The 22,317-nt window shown below is 48.8% G+C and overlaps 7 protein-coding genes across 7 annotated transcripts; 4 read left to right on the forward strand and 3 right to left on the reverse strand.

The window, feature by feature from the left end:
- Positions 1 to 2,218: 2,218 nt before the first annotated feature.
- CNBD0270 (hypothetical protein) lies at positions 2,219 to 4,930 on the forward strand (the record flags this gene model as incomplete). The annotated part of the gene is made up of 9 exons (XM_771113.1): positions 2,219 to 2,278; positions 2,810 to 3,058; positions 3,116 to 3,459; positions 3,515 to 3,916; positions 3,970 to 4,132; positions 4,182 to 4,353; positions 4,406 to 4,563; positions 4,624 to 4,848; positions 4,904 to 4,930. 9 exons carry the CDS (start codon positions 2,219 to 2,221, stop codon positions 4,928 to 4,930), a joined length of 1,800 nt encoding a protein of 599 aa, XP_776206.1.
- An 848-nt stretch (positions 4,931 to 5,778) lies between these two features.
- CNBD0280 (hypothetical protein) lies at positions 5,779 to 8,504 on the reverse strand (the record flags this gene model as incomplete). The annotated part of the gene is made up of 3 exons (XM_771114.1): positions 5,779 to 6,010; positions 6,102 to 6,457; positions 6,534 to 8,504. 3 exons carry the CDS (start codon positions 8,502 to 8,504, stop codon positions 5,779 to 5,781), a joined length of 2,559 nt encoding a protein of 852 aa, XP_776207.1.
- Positions 8,505 to 8,864: 360 nt separating this feature from the next.
- Positions 8,865 to 10,663, reverse strand: CNBD0290 (hypothetical protein; the record flags this gene model as incomplete). Its single annotated transcript, XM_771115.1, has 5 exons — positions 8,865 to 8,921; positions 8,989 to 9,148; positions 9,204 to 9,294; positions 9,348 to 9,777; positions 9,830 to 10,663. 5 exons carry the CDS (start codon positions 10,661 to 10,663, stop codon positions 8,865 to 8,867), a joined length of 1,572 nt encoding a protein of 523 aa, XP_776208.1.
- A 1,621-nt stretch (positions 10,664 to 12,284) lies between these two features.
- Positions 12,285 to 15,169, forward strand: CNBD0300 (hypothetical protein; the record flags this gene model as incomplete). The annotated part of the gene is made up of 9 exons (XM_771116.1): positions 12,285 to 13,090; positions 13,141 to 13,372; positions 13,427 to 13,675; positions 13,733 to 13,982; positions 14,036 to 14,224; positions 14,275 to 14,404; positions 14,454 to 14,650; positions 14,706 to 14,922; positions 14,980 to 15,169. 9 exons carry the CDS (start codon positions 12,285 to 12,287, stop codon positions 15,167 to 15,169), a joined length of 2,460 nt encoding a protein of 819 aa, XP_776209.1.
- Positions 15,170 to 16,501: 1,332 nt separating this feature from the next.
- On the forward strand, positions 16,502 to 17,692 carry CNBD0310 (hypothetical protein; the record flags this gene model as incomplete). Its single annotated transcript, XM_771117.1, has 1 exon — positions 16,502 to 17,692. The coding sequence occupies one exon, from the start codon at positions 16,502 to 16,504 to the stop codon at positions 17,690 to 17,692; it is 1,191 nt and encodes a 396-aa protein (XP_776210.1).
- Positions 17,693 to 18,363: 671 nt separating this feature from the next.
- Positions 18,364 to 20,335, forward strand: CNBD0320 (hypothetical protein; the record flags this gene model as incomplete). The annotated part of the gene is made up of 3 exons (XM_771118.1): positions 18,364 to 18,520; positions 18,593 to 19,882; positions 19,950 to 20,335. 3 exons carry the CDS (start codon positions 18,364 to 18,366, stop codon positions 20,333 to 20,335), a joined length of 1,833 nt encoding a protein of 610 aa, XP_776211.1.
- Positions 20,336 to 20,700: 365 nt separating this feature from the next.
- On the reverse strand, positions 20,701 to 22,256 carry CNBD0330 (hypothetical protein; the record flags this gene model as incomplete). The annotated part of the gene is made up of 5 exons (XM_771119.1): positions 20,701 to 21,349; positions 21,424 to 21,623; positions 21,677 to 21,794; positions 21,834 to 22,000; positions 22,038 to 22,256. 5 exons carry the CDS (start codon positions 22,254 to 22,256, stop codon positions 20,701 to 20,703), a joined length of 1,353 nt encoding a protein of 450 aa, XP_776212.1.
- Positions 22,257 to 22,317: the final 61 nt, after the last annotated feature.

Raw genomic sequence — 22,317 nt, forward strand, 5'->3', positions numbered from 1 at the left:
CACCAACTCTTTTGAGAGCATGGTTATCGAATATCCTTGCTTACCTTCCATCAATTCTCTATTCACCCTCAAATTGTTGATGTACCAGTCCCCGCCCATATGAAACTACGATACCCTGACGGCGTCAAATCCTGGTGGGAACTTTGGGCCTTTCCCTAGCATGGATTGAATTTTGGACACTCGGCCCCGTGTTAAACCTCCTGCCTCTGGCCTCTAGTTGAGAGTCGATGTGTTTTTCGCATTTTCTCTCCATGGTAAACCGTCTGACATTTCTGAGGGATGTCTTAATTAAGTGTTCACATACATCGTTCCATCTCTCCCAGAAATGGAAAGCATAGAAAATCCGCTTCCATTTCCCCGTTCTCTTGCTATCAGTGGTTATCCATTATGAGCTTTGAAATCGGATTTGGTCAACAAACTGCGTCCTTTATGCATGTACGCTCGGCGAAGGTCCTCCAGAAGGCTCGTCGGCGGAGGGGCCTTTTCCTTTCAAACCCAATTTTTGGCCTTAATTTGGCTCAGAGTTTCTCATCGGCCTCGGCGCTGGACTCCATTCGCAAAAAGTTTCATTTTAAGCATGGTCTGGGGAATTTGGCTAACAATTTTCGAAAGGCGGATTTCAATTAATGGAACATGAGTGTCGTCGTGCCCTGTATAGCACTTTCGTGGCCGCATCTTAAAAGCCAGTCGCCAGTCGGACGAGGGTCGAAAGACTGAAAATGTGTAGAGGAATCGGTGTATGGCTCTTCTTCTTCATCGAGGCTGCAGGACAGCGACAAGAAATGACAAGTTTTCATCGAAGCTTGTATCCCGCCATACTGCTGGCGAAGGCTGAGAAAAAAGAAATCAACTGTGAGTCGACAGCAGGCGATTATAATTTTGTCTTATCACTATAGTAGGGTTATTAGGAGTTGCTATCAACAACGTAATGCTTGAAAGCTGTGTTGTTTACTGCTGCGTAGATAGCAAAAACTCCTTTTTTCCGTATAATCTCATCTTTGCATATCTACACTACTTTCCAATCCTCTACCTTAAGCTCTGCCGACAACAAACCGTCACATTACATGCTGCGCTGCCTATCGTCACCTTCCATACCCGCGACTCTTTCTTGGCAGACCCCGAGCTGCAAAACGTCTTGAGGAGGAGACATATAGAAGGCAAGGAAAAGAGTATCTTCCGCAAAGTTTCGTAACTTTGACTCTACAGGAAGCGCATGAAAGTAGTAGCAGAAGGGGGATGTGGAACCCCATCATTGGGCGCATTTTTCCGTCCTCTCCGCCCACCTGACTCCTCGCACTTCTATTTCAGAATCCATTGGGCGCGTTCTACCGCTGGTCTGGCCGTACCGAAGTAATATAAAGAAGGGCACCATCTAATACTATCTTGGCTGCTAACTAATTACCCTTGATTGACAAACCAACAAACAACACCTTTAAACTTCAAGCCTCAACTTTCATTCCGCCAGATCTCATCAGCCGATTAATCGGCAGAGGTACCAGACAACAGGCACTAGGCAGTAGACGCAGAAAGCAGATAGAAGGAGGGAAACGAGAGTCAGGTACCAGGACTAACTGGTCCATATCAAGGGTAATTAACCTATCGGTGACAACCGTTCTTAAACCACAAGTACGCCACATTCCAAACAAACACTGCAGGACGCGCGTCTTCGCCTTCGTCGGCTACTTTTCTTTTTGTTTCCCCAACTCTTGACACAAGAAGTCGGACCGACATGCTCCGATAACTAGACACTGACTGTTGGAATATGATGGACTCTATGAAGATGACAAGAAGTTCTGGACTCGTGCCCGTGGCGCATTTCCTGCCCCTCATTTTTAAGCCCAGAGAGTCGTAAGTTGTTTATCGTTATTGTACAGTAGTGTTCCACTCATGAGGACAACGTCGCGCCATTTGGTAAAAGAATAGCTGGGGAAAGATACTAAAGCTTAGATATGTTCCCTCTTCGTTCGACGGTATCCAACATAAATCGTGTCCAGCAGCTATCGTATCTGATCTGGATTTCTCCTTATCGAGGACAGTACCATATTCACCCCATTTCCAGCATTCAACTTCAAAACAGCCAACAATCAATCCAGTTCACTGATATCTTCTTTGCACTGTTCGGTACTTTCCAACACATCTATCTTCACCCTGTCAAGAGTTACTCTACACCATTCTTTCTCTCCTCGCCAGAACCTAACATTGAAGAAGTGCGCTTGGAATGCTAGAGCATAATGACAGATATACATCAAGCACGATGATACAGGGAGAAAGAAAACATGTGAGTTTCAAGTCGTAGTCAGGGATTTGGACGTCGTTTTCTTCTGTGGTTGGCCCGTTCCTGTATAGAAACACTCGACAAATAAGCAATGTGGAAAGCTCTGCCTTCTCTTGCTGCCGTTGTATGAGGGTCGTGAGGTTGACGAGTATGCGATTGCATACTCAGCCGGCTCAGCCGGCTCAGCCGGCCCAGCCCTCGGCACTTGATCTGTGATAGCAATACGATCACTGGGCTGTGTTTTACTGTCGTCGCATCAACACCCATTACCATTCAAAATACAATAAAAATCCAGTTATAGCGCCTTCTTTTCTATTTTGCAGGAAACGATAACGTATCATAAACTACCTCAGCCATGTTTTACCAACGAGTGCCCTATGATGTCCTCGCTCCCACCCGAGTAGTCCCGGTGTAAAAACTTCCTCTCCTGTAAAGCTTCCCAGAATATCCCCAGTCAGATATCGTGTCGTGAATCCCTCTTTTCGGTCCCATTTGGACAGTCAATAAAGCAAGGACAGCTGACTATCTTGTTAGATCTCTGCTTCACCAATTGCTGCACGTCGATCTACTCTTGCGACTCTGACAAAATATGAGTGCTATACCCCTCGTCCGGGACCTAGTCGGACAGACAGTGGCATCAGCTTTACCAGTACAAGTACGGATAGTAAGTTGAAGGACCTGGAGCATGGTAACCCTACGGGATTGAAAATTATGATGGTCGACGCAGAGGACGATGGAGAGGACGACGATTGGATGCACAGTCCTGATCCCCAAAAGGACAAGGTGGGTCAAATTGCTATCTAAGGAGCTGATGATATAAGGAGCTGATGATATGTCAAGTATGACCGCGGAACGATGTTTACATTCCGAGGACTAGTGAACATCGGGTGCCTTATCATACTTCTCATTTGCTTCTTGACTCTTTTCCTCGGATATCCGGTCATTACATACTACACGGAGAAAAGTCTGAGTGCCAACGGCGCGTTCAACCTCGGAGGCATCAACTCTACTGGACAAATTCCATATATCGAGAACTTTGCTATGGCGATAGACAAGGATACTCCTGAAAGCGCATATACAAGAACGGGATTCGATGGGGAGCCGTACAATTTGGTATTTTCGGATGAATTCGAGAAGGAAGGCAGAACATTCTTCCCAGGCGACGATCCGTTCTGGACGGGTGTGTAAGTGCTTTTTCTAAAGATAGGGCAGAGGGTCATAGACTGACAAAGCGAGCAGTGATCTTCACTATTGGCCCACAGGTGATCTAGAGTGGTATGACCCATCAGCTATAACAACCAGAGACGGAAAGCTTGTCATCACTATGACCCAAGAACCCATCCACGATCTCAACTTTAAGTCTGGGATGCTTCAATCATGGAACCAAATCTGTTTCCAGTATTCTGTCTACATTGAAGTTTCCGTTTCTCTTCCTGGTGACCATAAAGTCCCTGGTTTTTGGCCAGGCGTATGGATGATGGGTAACTTAGGGAGGCCAGGGTATGGAGCGACGACAGACGGAACATGGCCGTATTCATACGATTCGTGTGATTATGGGACGTTGGCCAATCAGACGAATCCAGAGGGGACAGGACCGGAAGGCGCATTGACTTCGGGGGCAAACGATGGTCCTATCTCATAGTAAGTGAGGATTGTTTGAGGATGATCGGCAGACCACTGATATAGTATCATAGTCTACCTGGTCAGCGAATGTCTGCCTGTACCTGCAAGGGCGAAGATCACGCAGGACCGGACGTTTCGTATGGGCGGGGCGTCCCGGAAATCGATGTACTGGAAGCTGTGGTTGACATGACAGTTAAGCGCGGCGCTGTCAGTCAGAGTGCCCAAATGGCTCCTGTAAGTCTTCAAATCACCTTTTGAGAATCTCTGTCTTAATGCAAAATAGTTTGATGAAGGGTACCACTATGACAACTCATCCAAAGGCGGTATTATATACGACACAAAAAATACAGAGTACAACGACTATCTGGGTTCAGTATATCAAGAAGCGGTTTCGTCTTTGACTTATATCGATAGCGCGAACTACGTGGGGACTAGCGGTGGCTTTGGCGTTTACGGTGAATATATTGGTCTCTAGCAACTTTTGGTCTGTGACTTACAGATGTTTAGGTTTTGAGTACTTTTCGAACCCCGAGGACAGGGATTCTGGGCACATCACATGGGTTGCAAACGGCGAAAAGTCATGGACAATGTACCCCGCCGCTGTTGGTGCTGTTGAATCAATGGGCATTGGACAACGTCTGATTTCAGAAGAGCCGATGGCCATGGTATGTCCAGCTTTTATTTCCTCCTCAACACCTCAACGTTAACATACTATCGCCGAGCAGATCATCAATTTCGGCATGTCGGAAAGCTTCCAATCTGTAGACTTTAACCACCTTATAACGCCCATGGAAATGCTGGTCGACTATATAAGAGTGTACCAACGGTCAGAAGGAAAAGTTGGATGTGATCCGAAAGATAGGCCGACGGCCGCGTACATCGAGAATCATTTAAATGCGTATAGCAATCCCAACCTTACTACATGGGAAGATGCAGGGTATACCATACCGGTGAGTACTTCGTCAGCTTTCCGACGTGCTTGCATTATAGACTGACATGTTCTAGAAAAATTCCTTGATAGATACATGTTGAAAACATTACTGAGGGTTTAGAAGAGAATAGATTGTTGTGGAATGGCATCTGCTGTTAGATTCATTTTCTTAACATTTTGGGCTTTTGTTGGTGGATCGATGTATTTGTATTACTGTATGCTTTACACTTAACGAGGGCCTCAGATACACTTAAAATTCACCTAAGCTTAGACAGGATTGTTGCATAGCCCAAATGATTTGAGATTATGTACTTCCAATACATAAAGGGCAAGTCTCAAAGCCTTCGCCTATGGCCATAGCCTTCATCATTCATATAGCCCCCTGTCCCGTCCGTACGACGAGTGGTAAGGCATCGGAGTTCACGAAACTGTGGGGCTGGGCATGGATGTTCGAACCGCTGAGTGAGAGCACAATGGTGACAATAGTGGAGTCTTTTACGGATGTAAGCTGTTACACTACTCGTACTTGATAATTGTATGTCCGGACGCTTATCCGACGACTTTTCCTTCTTCTTTAATGTGAATCACCTACATCCAAGCCGGTCGAATTGCTTCACACGTCGGATTGGTTAAAAATCATTGGAACACATCGTGAACGGTTCTGCAATGATAGTGGACAAATCAAACTGAGGACACATTAACAGGTACGAGTACAGTGACACTTCTCATTCTGTCTTACTGTCCTTATGTTCTATTATATTTGTAAGTTTATCGCACAAATTTAGTCCTCCGTCAGATATGAGCATAAATATGTATATTGCGTGCCATACTCTGAACCTCTATACTAAACGGAAGAAACATTCAATGCAAAACACATCTATTAAAAAACCCCTACTGCTACATCGGATAACACAACTACTCTTTTTTGATCGCCTCTCTTTCCCAGTCTTTATTGTTTGTTCAACTCTGCCAACCTAACCCTCACAGCATTCGCATGCGCCTCCAACCCTTCCCTCTCAGCCAACCTGATAACATACGGACCCAACTTCTTCAGCCCTTCCGCACTGACGATCTGGGAAGTAATGTGTTTTTGGAAAGAAAGAGTGTTGACACCAGAGAATTGACGAGCAAAACCGTTCGTCGGGAGGGTGTGGTTGGTACCAGAGGCATAATCACCGCATCTAGATGAATTAAAGGAAAAGGAGCATTAGCATTTGTCCCGGGGCCAGTTTGAGTGTATAAATGCTTTAAGCGATAGATGGCAAGACTTACGATTCTGGAGAGAAAGGACCAACAAACACGCTACCCGCATTCTCAATCTCAGCCACAACCTCTTCCGCCTTCTCAAGGTGCAAAATCAAGTGCTCAGGAGCATATTCATTGCTAAACTTGACAGCCTCTTCCAAATCCTTGACCTCAACGGTGACACTCTTCTTGATCGCCTCCCTCGCAATCTTGACGCGGGGGAGCGCCCGGGCTTGTCGATCAATTTCGGCTTCGATAGCAGCGAGGTGCTCAGGGGTGAGATTAATGGCGAGGAGGATGACTTGGGAGTCGACGCCGTGTTCGGCTTGAGAGAGGAGGTCGGAAGCAACGAAGACGGGGTTGGCAGTGTAGTCGGCGATGACCTGTTACATATCGCTTAGTTTTGCCACAATGTGTCCCCTGGCAGAGGAAGAGGAAACAGGAGTAGATATAACTTACAAGGACTTCGGATGGACCAGCAGGCATGTCGATAGCTACCAATGCATCCGTATCATTCTGCACCAACATCTTGGCCGCAGTAACCCACTGGTTACCAGGACCAAAGATCTTATCCACCTTGGGAACCTCATCCGTTCCATAGGCCATGGCGCCTACAGCCTGAGCACCACCAGCCTTCAAGATACAAGTAACACCCGTAAGCTTGGCGACGTACAAAACTTCAGGGGAGATGGATCCGTCTTGTCGGGGAGGGGTAGCGAGGACAATGGTTTTACAGCCGGCAACTTGGGCAGGGACGCCGAGCATAATAGCCGTAGAAGGGAGGATGGCAGTACCACCGGGTACGTAGACACCAACTCGGGCGATGGGTCGAGCGAATCGAGAACAAGTGACGCCAGGCATAGTCTCCACCACAAGCGGCTCCTTTTCGTTTTGAGCTTGGTGGAATTCTTTGACATTGTTGTACGCTACATCAATCGCTTCTCTCACATCCTTGGGCAGTACATCTTCTCCTGGGGTCTCGAAGGGAGGGAGAAGAACGTTGGATGAAAGATCGGCACGGTCGAATTGCTTGGTCATGGCTTTCAAACCGGCGTCGCCTTCCTGTCGGACGCGCTCGACAATGGGTTTGACCTTGTCAATCATGGCCAGTGAGTTGAGAACGGGTCGGAGGAGAAGGTCTTTTTGCTCAAGGACGGAGAGAGTAGAGAGGGTAACGGCTCGCATCTTGATAGGGACATCTTCAGACTCGGTCTCGGGAAGCTTGGTTGGTTCGGGGACGGTAGGTTTGGCTTCTCCGTTTTCATTTACAACCTCTCTGGTCTTTTCCTCCCACTTGGGTTTGGCATCACCCTTCCTTCTTGTCACCTTCAACGCCTTCTTGTCTAAAGCTGCCTCAACGTCTCTCCAGCTCACGCCTTTGCTGACACATCTTGTCAAGGCAAAGTAGACCAAATCAGCCGCCTCAAACGCAACCTCTTCTTTAGTTTGGGCGTCACAGAGCTCCTCGGCTTCCTCCATGATCTTGCTTCTCAAAAGCTTTTCATCTGTGAAAAGTCGCTTGGTGTAGGAGCCTTCGGGAGCAGAAGCAAGACGGGACGTGAGGGTGTCGGAGAGCTTGGCGATACCGGAAAGGTTACCAAAACATGTTGATTGAGGGAGGTGGCAGAAACCAGAACCGTGCTGGACAACCTCAAAGATCAAAGCATCATTATCACAGTCGAGCTTGATGCCGGTGACCTGTTGCACCGCACCGCTAGTCTCGCCCTTCCTCCATAAACCGTGCTTTCTAGATTGGTAAACGCCCTTCTGTGTAAGGATCGACTCCTTGACGCTTTCAATGGAAGAGTAGACCAAACCAAGAGGGGTGGTAGAGTGGCTGTAAGAGGACACGATAGTGGGGAAAAGACCATCGGGGCGGTCAGAAATGATAGGGGCAAGGAAGGCTTCGGGAATGGAGATTTTCTCGGCGGTAGTGGAGGACTCAATGGAAAGGTATGAAGAAGGAATGACGTAGGAAGAAGGGCGAGAGGATCTGATGAGGTTTAAGATCCGAAGAGGTTGCACTTCAGGAAGTTGGAGAAAGACGTCCACGCCAGGGAGCGCGAGCGATTTGGCATTGTGAGGGACACAAGAGATGATGAGGATACCACCAGTCTGCTGGGCAAAACGCTTGGAAGTAGAAAGTTCTTCCTCAGAGACTTGGAGAATAAGTCTTTCCTTGGGGATACCCGCGCCACCAGCCCCTAATTGTTGGGGGGTAACGACGAGCTTCTCGGCGCCACCGTCGAGGAGAGCGATTAAGTCGTCGTTGTCGTTTGCTTGGACGTAGTATGACGCATTTGCAGGCAATGATTGGCGGATTTGTTCGAGGTGGTCGGAGGGGATGAGGACAGGGGTGATAAGAGCGAGAGAGGGAAGGAGAGTGGTGTCCTGCGAGGTGACAAGGGGGAGGAAAGGGGGAGTGCTCATTTTGTATGTGGATGTAGGGGAAAAAAAAGAATGCAAGGTTGCAGCTAGAAAAAAACTAAACCAAAAAAAAAAAAACTGGAGAGAAGCGGCGAACAGAACGAGTCGGGTAGTCTTAATTAACACCTTAACTATCCCTTTTTCCGGTCGCCGCTATTGCTTCGTTTACGCCCGGCTCAGCCTGTTACACCTTCTCTTTCGTGCTATAATTTTTTAACAAGACATAGTACATGCAAATCTGAAAAGAAAACCCTAGACCTAAGACATAATTGAAGATGCTGTTCCAAAATCCATCAATTAACTCTTCAAGCTCGTTGCCTTCCATGAGCCAAGCTTCAAAATTTCTATGTAAATCTACGCTCTTTAGCTTCTAAATTCAATAAGCATGAACGGCAGCAAAACCACACAAGCCGTGTAGAACTATCATCCAAATCAATGATCAGCCCGTTGAATCCTCAACTAGGTGAAGAAAATATATAACACGTACCACCTTGAAACTTAAAAGCAAATTCAATGGTAACATGGCAATGGCTCCTACAGATCCGTTTGTTCTACGCTGGGGAGGACCGTGGATGAGTAGGAGGTAAATGGAGTAAAAGGCGACGTTGAAAAAGTGGTAGAAAAGTTGGACAGGGCGCGGTGTGAGACTAACAAGAGAGAATGAGTGAGTAATGATCGGAAAATAGGAAGTGGATAACTCACGCAGAAAGCAATCCGACAGGGCCAGCCACACACTCTCCCCCTAATTCAAAGTACTTGAAACATCCTTCTCTTAGGATCGCAAGATCTGGTTCTGAGACAATAGGTTAGTTTCCAAGGAATATAAGACGCATCGACGCGACGTACTGTCCGAACCACCGAACAAGCTGTAAAGAGCCATAGAAAGCACATTTACGACACCGCTCAATTGTTTTCTCTCCCAGAACCACTCCCTCAGCCTTTCCGCAATCTTGTCCCAATCCTCCAACCCCTCTCTACCTGGGGCTAATCCGTCTTCCCAAGGTTTTCGCCTTAACTTGCCGCCAGGTTTCAAATATTCCGTCAAGAGGACAGCATCATTGAAAGCAACTGTCATACCACCACCTGTAAGGGGATGACGCATGTTGTAGGCGTCACCAACGAGGATGGCGCCTTGAAGATTGGAGCGGAGACCCTGGATGGAGGGAGGGAGGTAGGAGTTGGGCATGGAGCGGAGACGTTGAGTGGAAAGAGCGTCGAGGAGAGGAGATCGAAGTGAGGCGGGAATGTATGGGAGATAGTTGTCAATTAAGTGTTGCTGTAAAAAGTATCAGTACGAATTCTGCTATATATGCGAATTTCAAACTCACCTTGAGAGAACCGTCTCCAACACTAGGCAGCTTGCCCTTGACATCCACGAGCATCCTCACCTCGCCCTTTTCATTCCCAATTTGATAAAGCAAGACAGGTCCATTCGGTGTGAGACAGACAGTGCCATAGTGTTTCATTGGCAGTTCGCAGTTCTGGAGGATAAGTCCAACGAAATGTGATCTGGTATCAGGTACCCTGGTTCGAAGCGCGGGATGGTGACGGAATTTAGAAAAGCAGCCATCGGCAATGACAGTAAGGGGGGCATAGAATTTGCGGACGTTGGGTTCTCTTCCAGATGCGGATTTGAAAGAAGCGGAAACTCCGATCACTTGGTTGGTGTGTTCGCAGAACAGCAAGTCTTTGACGGTCGCTTCAACGACTGTAACATTGGGCGCCTGATCGATACACTTGCGTCGGAGAGCAGATATCAGTCGTCCATGGTGGAATGAACGACCTTCTTTGAGCCCGGAAGTGGTAGCTACATGCCAATTCTTCCCGTTGACCTTCTCATCGATAAGCTTGCCGTGACCATTCCCATCTACCTGAGGATAGTTCACACCGACTTTCTCCTCGCCATTCACTACACAATAACCTTCCACAGGCGCAGCATCAATCCCTTCCAGCACATCTACCATCCCGAGTTGAGCAAGTGCAGCTACGCCACCGGGTTGAAGGAGTTCACCGACGATTCTATCTGGTTCTGAGAGGTCACGCTCGAGGAGGAGGATCTTGCGACCGGTGTGAGAGAGGGAGTAAGCGAGCGCCGAGCCGATAACTCCTGCACCTATTATGATTATTTCGGGGGATGATATTGGAGGGGTCATCGCAAGCATCTTTGTGGTATTTTTTCGTGGTTTTTAGAGAATAAATGTGGACGTAGAGCAAGAATGGAATGAGGAAATGCATTTTGAACTCTCATCTTTGGTTCGTTGAGGATCGCGTCGATCCCAGGCACGCATCAAAAACAACTATCTCAAACCGTCGAACCACTTTTAGCCAATGCGACTTGCTCCGATTCACCCCCGTTCCGCAAGCAATTCTATGGATGCAAGTATTCTCGGAAGATCCGCGTCGGAAGGAGAGAGGACGAGGAGCATGTTTTCGGAACAGGTTGATTGCCTTCTGAAGATAGAGGAATGAAAGAACGATGAAGCCTGCCCACCAGCAGTGGTGAAGCTTGTTGTGACGTGGTGGCAAGCGGTGGTGATGATTTTGGCAAACGAAAGGCGACCGAAAGAGGTGTCAAAAAAAGCCTTCTTGTGCTTCGTTTAACCTAAGTCTTCCAATGTAAAATCGCATGGAATATATTCTCTGGCTATATATAAACCACTTATGGCTAACGAGAAGGGGGAACACTTTCAGAAAAAAGGAAAGTTTAGGAAAGTTTATATATGACAACTCTACTTTGGGCGCCACTCTGGGTCAGAAACTGTCGTAAAAAAGTTGATATCTATATCTCAAAGCGCAGAATTTCGCATGACTGGCAGCAGCTAGCAGGCTATGCCTTATTGAGAGACACCTTCCATATTTGTACCGTCTGATCCTCCTTCACAGCCATTTCTGTTGCTCGTCGTTCCTTTAACGCTGTGAAAAGTTATTAAGCCTTACGAGTAATATTTTTCTTTTCCCAGCGTACGGCCACAGAAGAGCAAACTGGCGGCAGGTCAATATATAGCGATGTCACAAGACAGTTCTCTTGGCAGCGAGCCTTAGTCTTAAGTAGTTCTCACGAAATTATGTGTCGTGCTTACATGCCAGATGATGGGTCGAGACTGACGGGATTGCGAAATGGGACAGACAAAGATATCCGTAGTAGTAGGGGGTTCGGCCGCCAGCAATGCTATTATAAAGGAGCCAACATGATGGTGGCTTTCAAGACAGGTAAGGTAACATGTAGTAGATGGTCCTGATCCGTCCATGATAAGTCAGAGCTCACAGTATCAAAAGGAGAGGCCTCTGTCGATCATGAATTCTATGTACAACGAATGGGCCTCCTATGCAAGGATTAAAACCATATCGACTGCTGAGGCGAATGATTATCCAAGCAAACACCGCAAAAGCCGCACCAGGCATGTCGGACTCAGCCGACAATTGGATTTACCGAGGTCGTCATCATTCATATGGCGATGGATCGGCCCTTCTTTTCTGGAGTTCTTCGGTCCTATGCATACACTTAAGAAGATGAAATGTGTAAACCTACATGGGAATTTATTTATTAAGGCTGTATGACTAGTTGCTCCGGATGATATCTGCATTGACGCCTAAATGCACTTCCAGATTTGTTGTGAATTGATCAGCTTCGGATTCGTCGTTTATTATGGAACGTGGTCTCGTGCGTTATCTTTTCATTCAAATCGCCATTCTTCCTCTTTCTTCTATCATCCAACATCTAACTTAAATATTTCTACACCAGTAATCCTCCTCGAAGTGTAAATAAGTCACTATACACCGGACATGCCTCCCAAACAACCGCCAAAAAAGTCATCCACGCCATCCATGAGTGGTGCTGAACCCAACATTAACAGCAATGGCAATACCGTCAAGCCCCGCTCGATTTCCATCTCCCGTAACTCTCCGAGTACGAACTCCGGTGGTACACCCCCTGTGCCGAATATCCCTTCTCGAGCTTCCATGTCTTCAACTGGGCCCCCTAGGTCATTTGCGGGATCATTCAGACCTGCGTCTTCGGTGGTTGGGATGGAGAATTCTAAATCAAGGAGACAGAGTATATCAAAGGAAAAAATTATCTCAAAGGACTCGAGTGATAGTTTGATCGGGAATAAGACTATCCCCCAAACACAAACCACGAGCTCAGCATTGACAGCTGCCCTCGAGTCCCCTCAACCTCAAGGCTTATCTCACCAAGGCTCAGGCTCCTTATCACGCCCACCAATTTCTCGCGATGACTCTGGTACTTCCGCTCTTCGCAATGGCGCCGCTAGTACTTCTGCTCCCAAAGATGGTGATAAGGCGGGCGAGTCATCCTTCTCCAATCTTGCAGATGTGCCAGATGAGGAAAAGGCGCGTGTTTTAAGAAGACACCTCGTAAGCGCCGATGAGCGAGGCGCCTCTTCGCCCACCCCTGGCGGACAGTCGCCAGCTGGATCTGGAATCAATATGGGAGGTACACCGACAAGGGCCGAGTTTGACGACATTCTTGGGGAGAGCGGAGTTAGTGGATATGGAAGTATTGATGCCCACCCTAAGGATGATTCTGATCAGTTCCCTATCCCTTATGACGCGCCCGGTGGAGATGTTACGTAGGTTTTTTTTTTCTTCCCATACAATCAATCGCTGATCATATCCTTAGACATGATCTTTACAAATGGCAACACGACCACCGCACACGCCCCGTCCGCTCCGCCTCTTTTTCACACGTCCCAGTCGACCGTTCGACCATCCTTGATCCACACTTGGCGCATATCAAAGAGCCTGGAGGTTTCCGACGGAACTTTGTGGTGAACCGTGCGCAAGAGCAGGGGTTGGAGGCGCCTGACATGGTCAGGAATGTAGTGGACTTCTTGTTTCTATATGGCCACTTTGTATGTCCTCGCCATTGCCAAATAAATGAAGAACAAAGCTGATCTTTTCGATAGGCGGGTGAAGATTTGAACGAAGACGAAGACGTGCTGGAAGAAGACGAAGAATCCTATCCCGAGGACGCCTCGTCTTCTTCTGCTTATGCTCGCCGACCATTCCCTGCTGGCGGAGAAGAAGCCGGACAAATCGCTCGTGGAGAGAGGGCACCATTGCTGGGTTCAACCAAACGATCGTTGAGTAGGCATCGTAGGACAAAGTCTGGGCATAATCAGGGAACGGCGAGTGTCACTCAGGCTGTGCTCATGGTGAATCAATTTTCTATCTTCCATGAGCTCTACGAATGGTGACTGACATCCTTGAAGCTTTTAAAAGGTTTTGTCGGTACCGGTATTCTGTTCATGGGCAAAGCCTTTTTCAATGGTGGTATCCTTTTCTCGTCCATCGTCATGCTTGCTATTGCCGGTATCTCCCTCTGGTCATTTTTGCTTCTCGTTCAGGCGTACATGAAGGTCCCTGGATCATTTGGTGATATCGGCGGAGAGTTGTACGGAAATAACATGAGACTGATCATTTTGACTTCAATTACTGTATCCCAAATCGGTTTTGTTGCTGGTGAGGTCCCCATGCTTTTTTGATCGAAGGCCTTTACTAACAGTGTCTCTTAGCCTACTCCATTTTCATTGCTGAGAACCTTCAGGCATTCATAATGGCGGTTAGCAACTGTCGAACCTTTATCCCTGTCAAATACCTCATCTTTGCCCAACTTATCGTCTTTATGCCACTTTCTATGATCAGAAACTTGGCCAAGCTTTCGGGTACTGCATTGATCGCGGATGCATTTATCCTTATTGGTAGTAAGTTTGTCTGTCCGAGCTCCAAGTGAAGCAAAGCTGATGGCAAGTAGTCATTTACATTGGCGGTAATGAGATCTCGGTTCTGTCCAAGAATGGGGTTGCGGACGTTGCGCTTTTTAACAAGCAGAGCTTCCCTTTATTGATTGGTACCGCTGTGTTTGCATTCGAGGGTATTGGCCTGTACGTTTTGCCCCCCATGGTCATTACATCGAAACTGACAATCGTACAGTGTCATTCCTATCACTGAATCCATGCGTGAACCTCAAAAATTCCCTCGTGTCTTATCAGGTGTCATGTTCTGCGTCGCCATCCTCTTTGCTGGTTCTGGTGTCATGTCCTACGCTGCATACGGGAGTGACATCCAGACTGTCGTCATTGTCAACTTGCCTCAAGATGACAAGTTTGTTCAGGCCGTTCAATTTTTGTGTATGTCCATTCCTTATTCTAGTTTGACCAATCACGGTATTGACTTGTTCCATAGATTCTGTTGCCATCCTCCTCTCTTCCCCCCTCCAACTCTTCCCAGCCGTGCGTATCATGGAGAACGGTCTCTTTTCCAAATCAGGCAAGCACAACCCCTCGGTCAAGTGGCAAAAGAATGTGTTCAGGTCCTGTACAGTTATCTTCTGTTCTTTGCTGTCTTGGGCCGGGTCTAATGAATTGGACAAGTTTGTGGCGTTGATTGGCAGTTTCGCTTGGTAGGTCTAGGATTTTGCTTCTCTTGACTTGCAATCGTTGACTGACTCGAATAACAGTATCCCCTTGTGTTTCATTTATCCACCCATGCTCCATTTGAAAGCTTGCGCTCGCACTCCTAAAGCACGGATTATGGATTGGACGCTCATCGTCTTTGGTACCATTGTGGGTGCCTTCACGACGGTGCAGACTTTAAGGAGTTTGTTCATTCCCAGTGCGGAAGGACCAAAATTCGGCGGGTGTGAATAAAAGAGTAAAGCTACATGGTAGGCAGGGGCCATCAGAATACGAGAAGGAGCATCTAATCAGGGGTGTAGTGTCATTGGTTCCAGTAATTATCATACTTGCATCTTTGTGAGATACTTGCCGAGTTTTTCGACGCAATTTTTTACATATTGTGACCCCAATCTCGCATATCATTCGTCCAAGTTTCAGTTTGTATATAAAAAGATGTAATCATCACCACACTTCCCATGCTGCTTCCTATACTGAGTTGTCTTTCCTGTAAGAAGGTGCAGTCCAAGATACCCGGTGGAATAAAACTAGACGTGGCCAAGCTGTTGATTTGAACAGACTGAGATCAGGACAACTCTCGGTTTCTCTTTCGTTCCGTTCGGCTCGGTTTCTAACGAGAACCCGGTCGATCAATCCTTCCGAACGAATTTATGAATCTGTACATAATTGTTGCGTTGTTTTTGCCAATTGTACCCGTAGTGATCGATATATGAGAAGCTTGCTTGCATTCGTTCATGCATGTGAGTTGGGACAAGGTATTGTTGTTAAGTTCCTTCTGAACGCTGTGAAAATTCTTCCCAACACTGATCACAAGGCCTTGGCGGCGGATCACACGCCGACGTAATAAGTGGGGAGACTTGACTCTCACCATGCCCATAAATAACGCACATACTCACCCATTTCCTTCTTAACACCGAGTCGTCTGCCAACAATCCTTGATCAAAAATGTCTCATCATTAGCATGGCCATTCAGGACCTAAGGATTGACATAATGAGAGCGAGAAATGATTTTGGACAATGCTATCGATGAGCCTGAGAGTTTTATCAGCAGCGTCTCCGTCCGTTTGTTGTCCGTCGGCGACCGGCTATGCGCGTTCGTACGTACGTACTCTGCTAATTGATGCTTTCTTTCCTCTTTACCGCACTCCTATTTCCGCCTTTCGTCATTTCAGTTACGGCCGGCTCTGGCAACAATAGTGCGTGGGCTCCTGGTGATTTCTTATATTCTCCTTGCCCAGCGTACATCAATGAGCAACTGGCGGGCGGCAACACAAAAAAAATGACTTTCCGTTGCTACATTCGCCTCAATTTCGTCATCGTGTTTGGTTACAGATGCCATGGCATGGGATAGTTTTATTAGGAGAGTCAAACTGATCTGACTGTAAGTTTGTACAACACTACTTCATGCGTCCGTCGCCCCTGTTAATAGGTCTCGTATTCTTTCACCTATCAGGCGCAAGACTGTCATAGAGTATTAAGAGGTCTACGTTTGGGCAGCTCCGGTAAGCACAGAAGAATATTGTGGTCTCCCTAATAGCGTGTAAGATAGCTGATCAATATTGCTAGATGACTTCGGAACTTCAGCAAATCCCCGCCAACGGTCTTCACGTAGGAGACCAGCATAATTCTGCACTAGACGGAACCCGTCTAAATCTAGAAAGCATTACCTCTTTAGAGCCTCTCGCACCGATATACGACCTTCTCGACGACGCTCTTATTGATAATAGACCAGTTCATATCGAATACCTTCTAATTAGTCGACAATACTACAAGCGCATCCTGCCTATTATCTATAATCATGTCAACATCAACAACGACAACATCGGGCAGCTTATATACCCCTGGGTTCAGGAGAGCGAAAACTTTGGAACTGGGTCGGTGGATGGTAGACGCAAAGCGGAAGCTCTCAAACTAGTTGAAGTTGTTACTCTCAGCGATGCGGAAGCTGCTGAAAAACTTGCGTGGTGGAGTCTGAACCACAGTCATCTCCTGAATGCCAAGCAGCCAACAAAGATATGGGGTATTCCTCACAGTTTGTCAACTTGCGCCTTTCCCAACGTCAAGCATGTCCGTTTAGAGTGGGATTTCATTGGTCCCAAAGGTTTTCTCAACCAAGCCCCGTACACTGCAAGCCTAGCAACTTTTAGGCCACCCATTAGCGGTGTGTCTTGGGGACTCATCTTTGACCAAGTCTTCACTCAGCAGCTCGCCGTGACAAGCTTCTGTTCCAGCATGCCGTTACCGATGCTGGGGACATGCGATTTATACACCGCCTTAACAATAGGGTCATTCAGCCGAGGTATTACTGATTTACTCGGTCGACTGTCTAAACGAAATAGCGTGCCTCTTCAAACATTCGTTTTCCACTATTATCTATGCGAAACGCCTGACTATCCACGATTGCCAGGGGTCAGCTTGCCAACACCCCCTGATGGCGTTTCGGTATATTATGATTTCGAGTTTCAGGAAGAAAAAATGAAAACCACAGTCGAGATTCTCCGAGAAATATACAGTCTGTTCAAATTTAGTATGTGGAAAGCATGGAGGAAAGCAGACCTCTCAAAAGTCACGTTTGTGATACCTTTTCGCGAGGATCTTGACAAAGCTGTTCAAGAGTTGAGATATGGGATTCGGGAGTACATCGTGCCGAGAAGGCGGTCTGTGACAGTGGACGATCTATATCCGAGGATCCAGATGAGAGATGAGAAGATCAACAGGTGTCCGTGTAAGAAGCACGTAATGGTCCCCAAGGCGTGAAACTTGCAGGTTGTAGGTTGTAGGTTGTAGGAGCTTGGTCGTTTGCTATCTTAAGGACAAACAGTCTGATTAGTGGTCATCTTGTTGGTAACTTGCTTTATCCCGTATATTATATTATTATTTTATATGACATTGGAGCTTTTTTGGGTAATAAGATGAGCCGCATAATATTATATAATAAAGCGATGGAATTGCTAGCTAATATATATTCATTAATGGTATAAGCCCTCGATTTGGTGATGATGCTCTTGACGTTTGTCGTGGGAGCGAGGTCTTGCAATGCTACGCTCATGATTCGAGACTGTGTGGTTATGAATGCTATAACGCAGGCCTTTTCTTATGCCAATAACTTTGAGACTGTTGTGACGGTAGCCTGTTGGTATATCAGGGAACTCGAGGCTTGTTTGGATGGCATCATGGCGTTCTGCTGTGACTCAGCTCGGCGCTTCAGTCGTTCGTTCGGTTCGTTGATGATATAATCGTTCGTTGCCGCGGGAAAATCAATCTAGTCGAAATAATGGAGACGTCATCATTTTCATTTTCAGCTACCAACGAAGCCTCCTCGATAGCTGAGTTACTCTTTATGCTCACGGCACATATCTTATGTCTAACCTTTTCTCCTCACTTGCAATTTTAGACCTAAGCCGCAGCAGACCAACCTGCCCGAAACAATGCCTTTAACGACTGAATATGAGACTATTACCCAGGGGCGAGCGAAAAGGAGCACGGCGGGAAACCGCATGCGGGAGTTGCTGGAAAAGGCGCATCAAGAAGATGACGATGAGCTCTTCAAGGAAGTCGAGGACGATGAGGAATTCGTAGCTCCTCGTAGGTTACTTTTTTTCACGATCATCCGTTTTCGCCTTTTTTTTCCTTTGCTGATTTGAATATTTTGATTAGCCGAGCAGAAGGACATTTTTCTTGACGAGTTTGCGGATACCGACTCTGCGCCGTCTGACGAAGATGAGGAAGCCCAACTGCTGCGTGCCGAACGCCGAGCCAAACGGGATGCGCAATCCAAGGGCAAAGGCAAATTGAGGATCAACCCTCTGTCTGCTCCCAAATACGGATACGGATACGGTGCCAAAGCGAAAGAACAGGGCTTCAAGCTAAAGGAGTCTGATTTGGCTTTATTAGGGGAAGATGTGGATGTGGCGAGCATGGCGCCTTCGACGCTTGTGCTGGAACTGCGGCGGAGGAAGAGGGAGGCGAAGCGGGTGCATAGAAGCGAGGCGCGCAGATCGAATTTGAGAGCGAGCACGCTTGGCACTGCGGCGGCGGCGGCGAATACTGATCCTGATGCGCAAGGAAAAGCCGAAGCGGAAGAAGACGACGGGAAGAACAGGGGGCGGAGAGGTCGTGTGGCACAGCATGTAGCGACCACACGTACCCTCCGCAAGCCCCTGACGCAATCCCAGCTGATCGAAGCGGCTTTAGAGGAAGAAGAGAGAAACAAGGAGGCGCTGAGAGATTGGCTGAAGAAGGAAGAAGAGAAGAGGGAGTTGAGGAGGGTCGGGAGAAAGGTTGTAAAGGGACCGAGGTGGACGTGGGTGTCGAGGACTGTGGGGAGGCTGGTGGAGGAGGTCCCGGAGCCTGCTAAAGCTGAAGAGTTGAGTCACGAGCAAGACAAGTCTCAAGGTGCAGAAAAGTCGCAAGGTGAATGCTCCAAAGCGCCTCAGTCAGAGGGATCAAAAATCAACTCTGCATCCCCTCCATCAATCACCCAATCCGCGGACACCACGGCACTTTTAAACCCCGCGCCTGGTACGCATCAGCCAGAGCCAGAGCCAGAGCCAGAGCCAGAGCCAGAGCCAGAGCCACAACCAGAGCCAGAGCCACAACCAGAGCCAGAGCCACAACCAGAGCCAGAGCCACAACCAGAGCCAGAGCCACAACCAGAGCCACAGCCACAGCCAGAACCACAACCACAGCCAGAACCACAACCACAACCACAACCACAACCACAACCACAACCACAACCACAACCACAACCACAACCACAACCACAACCACAACCACAACCACAACCACAACCACAACCACAACCAGAACCCAATGCCCCATACACGCGTAACTATATTATCCTTTCGCAAATCCCCGGTGGTCTCCCTGCCGAACTGCAAGTCGTTTTGGGTTCCCATGTAGAATGGGACAAGTTGAAGATTATTCCTTCACGGAACAGACCTATCAGTGTGTTTTCTTACTTTGACACGTGCGATCCGGAGCTAACAAAGAGAAAAATTGGACAGACCGACAGATCCCTCTCTGCCCGTTTACCAACCTGCCCGCCAAGTACAGACACCCTACGACGCTCATCCCGTTCGCCACGAAAGAGGGATACCAAGCGATCGAAGCGCTCTTGCGGAACCGGTACGAATGGGTGGAACCGGGCGGTTGGTGGGGTGTGGGAGAAGGGGACGTGGTGGCGGATGGGATGGGGGGTGTGGATGGGCTGGAGGCGGGGCCGGGGATAGGGGGGTGGTATGCGGGGGAGAGGGTCGACCGGCTGTCTCGGTCCGAGCCGCGAGAAGGGCAAGAGCAAGAGCATGGGCATGGGCAAGAGACGACACCGGCAGATGGGCAAATGGAGGAAAAAATAGGCATAAAGAGGGCGCGGGAGAGTCAGACGGCGACGAAGAGTAAACGACGACGCTGAGCTGTAGACATGGAAGATTGGCATCTGGCGAAACCGTTTTTATTTGTATTACCACGTTGTATTTTCATAATGTCACGTTTGATCGCTTTGAGTTTCATTGCTTTTCTTTGATACATTCTTCGGGGGTATCTCTATTTTCGCGCCTACTTTCCACATGTTTTTCCAAAAAAAAACAAAACAATCCTTCAAAGCTCAAAATCTCAAAGCGAAAGATTGAATAAATCAGACTCTAAAAAAGCATTCTCTATCATCTCACCACCAAGGTTATCCATTTTTCCTTTTTTTCATTTTTCGACTTTTTTTTTTTTGTTTTGGTCAGCGCCCATCCTCGCGCCCACTCATCCCAACTCGATTACTCTCCCTTTTCCTTCTCTTCAGCCTCGACTTCAGCCTGAGCTTGGGAAGCAGATGGTGGCGGTGACGATGACGATGGCTTTTTACCCTTTCCTTTTCCTTTTCCCTTCTTCCCCTGCCCCTGCGGCTGCCCCTGCTGTGGCTGTGGCTGGGTGGGTTGCGTTGAAGCTAGAGGTGCAGATTCAAGCGTGGGGGCGATTGTCGTCGTGGGTTTGGATGGTGAGGTTGCGGTTGCGGTTGAGGGGTTGGCGGTTGAGGGTGAGGGGTTGGCGGCGGGAGCGGGGGTAGGTTCAACTGAAGCAGCGGGGGGAGCGGGAATATCTTTTGCAGCTGCACTCCCTGCTCCGAGTCCGCTTGCATTTTCGGCGGGGACGGCGGCGGGGACGGGAGCAGGCGCGGGAGCAGGGGAAGGGGTAGAAGCGAGCCTTGCATCAAGCGCTTTGAGCGCTAATGCCCTTCTTCGCTCCGCTTCCGCCCTCGCTCCCCCTCCCAGCCCACCGACGCCACTTCCCATACCCGAGGCAGAGGCGGCGGACCCGGGACCGGGGAGAAGACTGTATTCGCCGGCTGGGGCGTCCCATGCTTGGACGAGGTGGATGCGGGTGGCGAGGGTGTACACGTGGTTTGCGACGACCGAGATGTATGGCCTGTGTTTGGCGTGAGCGTTTGCGTGAGTGTTTGCGTGAGCGTTTGCGTGAGCGTTTGATACGAAGAGACCTACCTGACAACAGGGGGGAACCAGTATTGGAATGCAAAGGTCTCGCTCCTATCGCCTCTGAAGAGACCGCCGTCGGGAGAGGGTTTGAAGAAACGGAGGTAGACCCAGGCGACGAAGAATCCGAATTGGATGAGCATAAAGGGGGAGGGGCCGAGGAGGATGACGAGGACGTTGGAGATGAGGAGGTGGATGCCGGGGAGGGACTGTGGCGTAGCACGCGTCAGAAGCCATGGAAGGACAAAATGGAACGACCCACCTTGACACGAAGCTTAATCTTGCCCAGGAGCTGCACTTGATGCTCCGGGATAAGCTGGGTGAACGCGACGAGGAAGCCGACCTGGAGCCCGGTCATGCCGTGGTACGGCAGGCCATACCTACGCACGTGTCAGCTCAAGCGTCTCGTTTGCACGTACAATGCGTCTTCGGATCCAAAGAGGAGCCAGACGATCCAGCTGAAGCCAAAGGCGATGAGGTTGGAGCCGACGACGGTGATGCAGCAGAAGCGGAGGAGCTCGCGTGCGCCCCATACGCGCTCGAGGTACCTGCAGGCGAGGGGGAGGGCGACGGCGGAGACGAGTGCCTGGGGGGTCAGCGCGGGGTGCGGGGGGGGGACGTACGTTGATGAGGCCGAGCTCGACAAAGGCGGCGGTGAGGAGGACCCAGGGATACTTCCAGCTGTGTGCGGGGACGAGGAGGAGCCAGGGGAGGGCGGCGGGGGGGGTGCCGAGGTGGGTGAGGAGGAGGGCGGCGGCGGTGGGGAGGAGGAGGGCGGCGGTGAGTGCGCGGGTGGCGGGGGGGACCGCGTGGAGGAAGGGGAGCAGGGTGATCGACGGCATGGGGATGTTTCGTAGAGTTGATGTTTTAAAGGGCGGTGTTAATTAGGGAATGGGGGGGGGG

This window comes from Cryptococcus neoformans, chromosome 4, assembly GCF_000149385.1.
Source record: "Cryptococcus neoformans var. neoformans B-3501A chromosome 4, whole genome shotgun sequence".
NCBI lineage: Eukaryota > Fungi > Basidiomycota > Tremellomycetes > Tremellales > Cryptococcaceae > Cryptococcus > Cryptococcus deneoformans.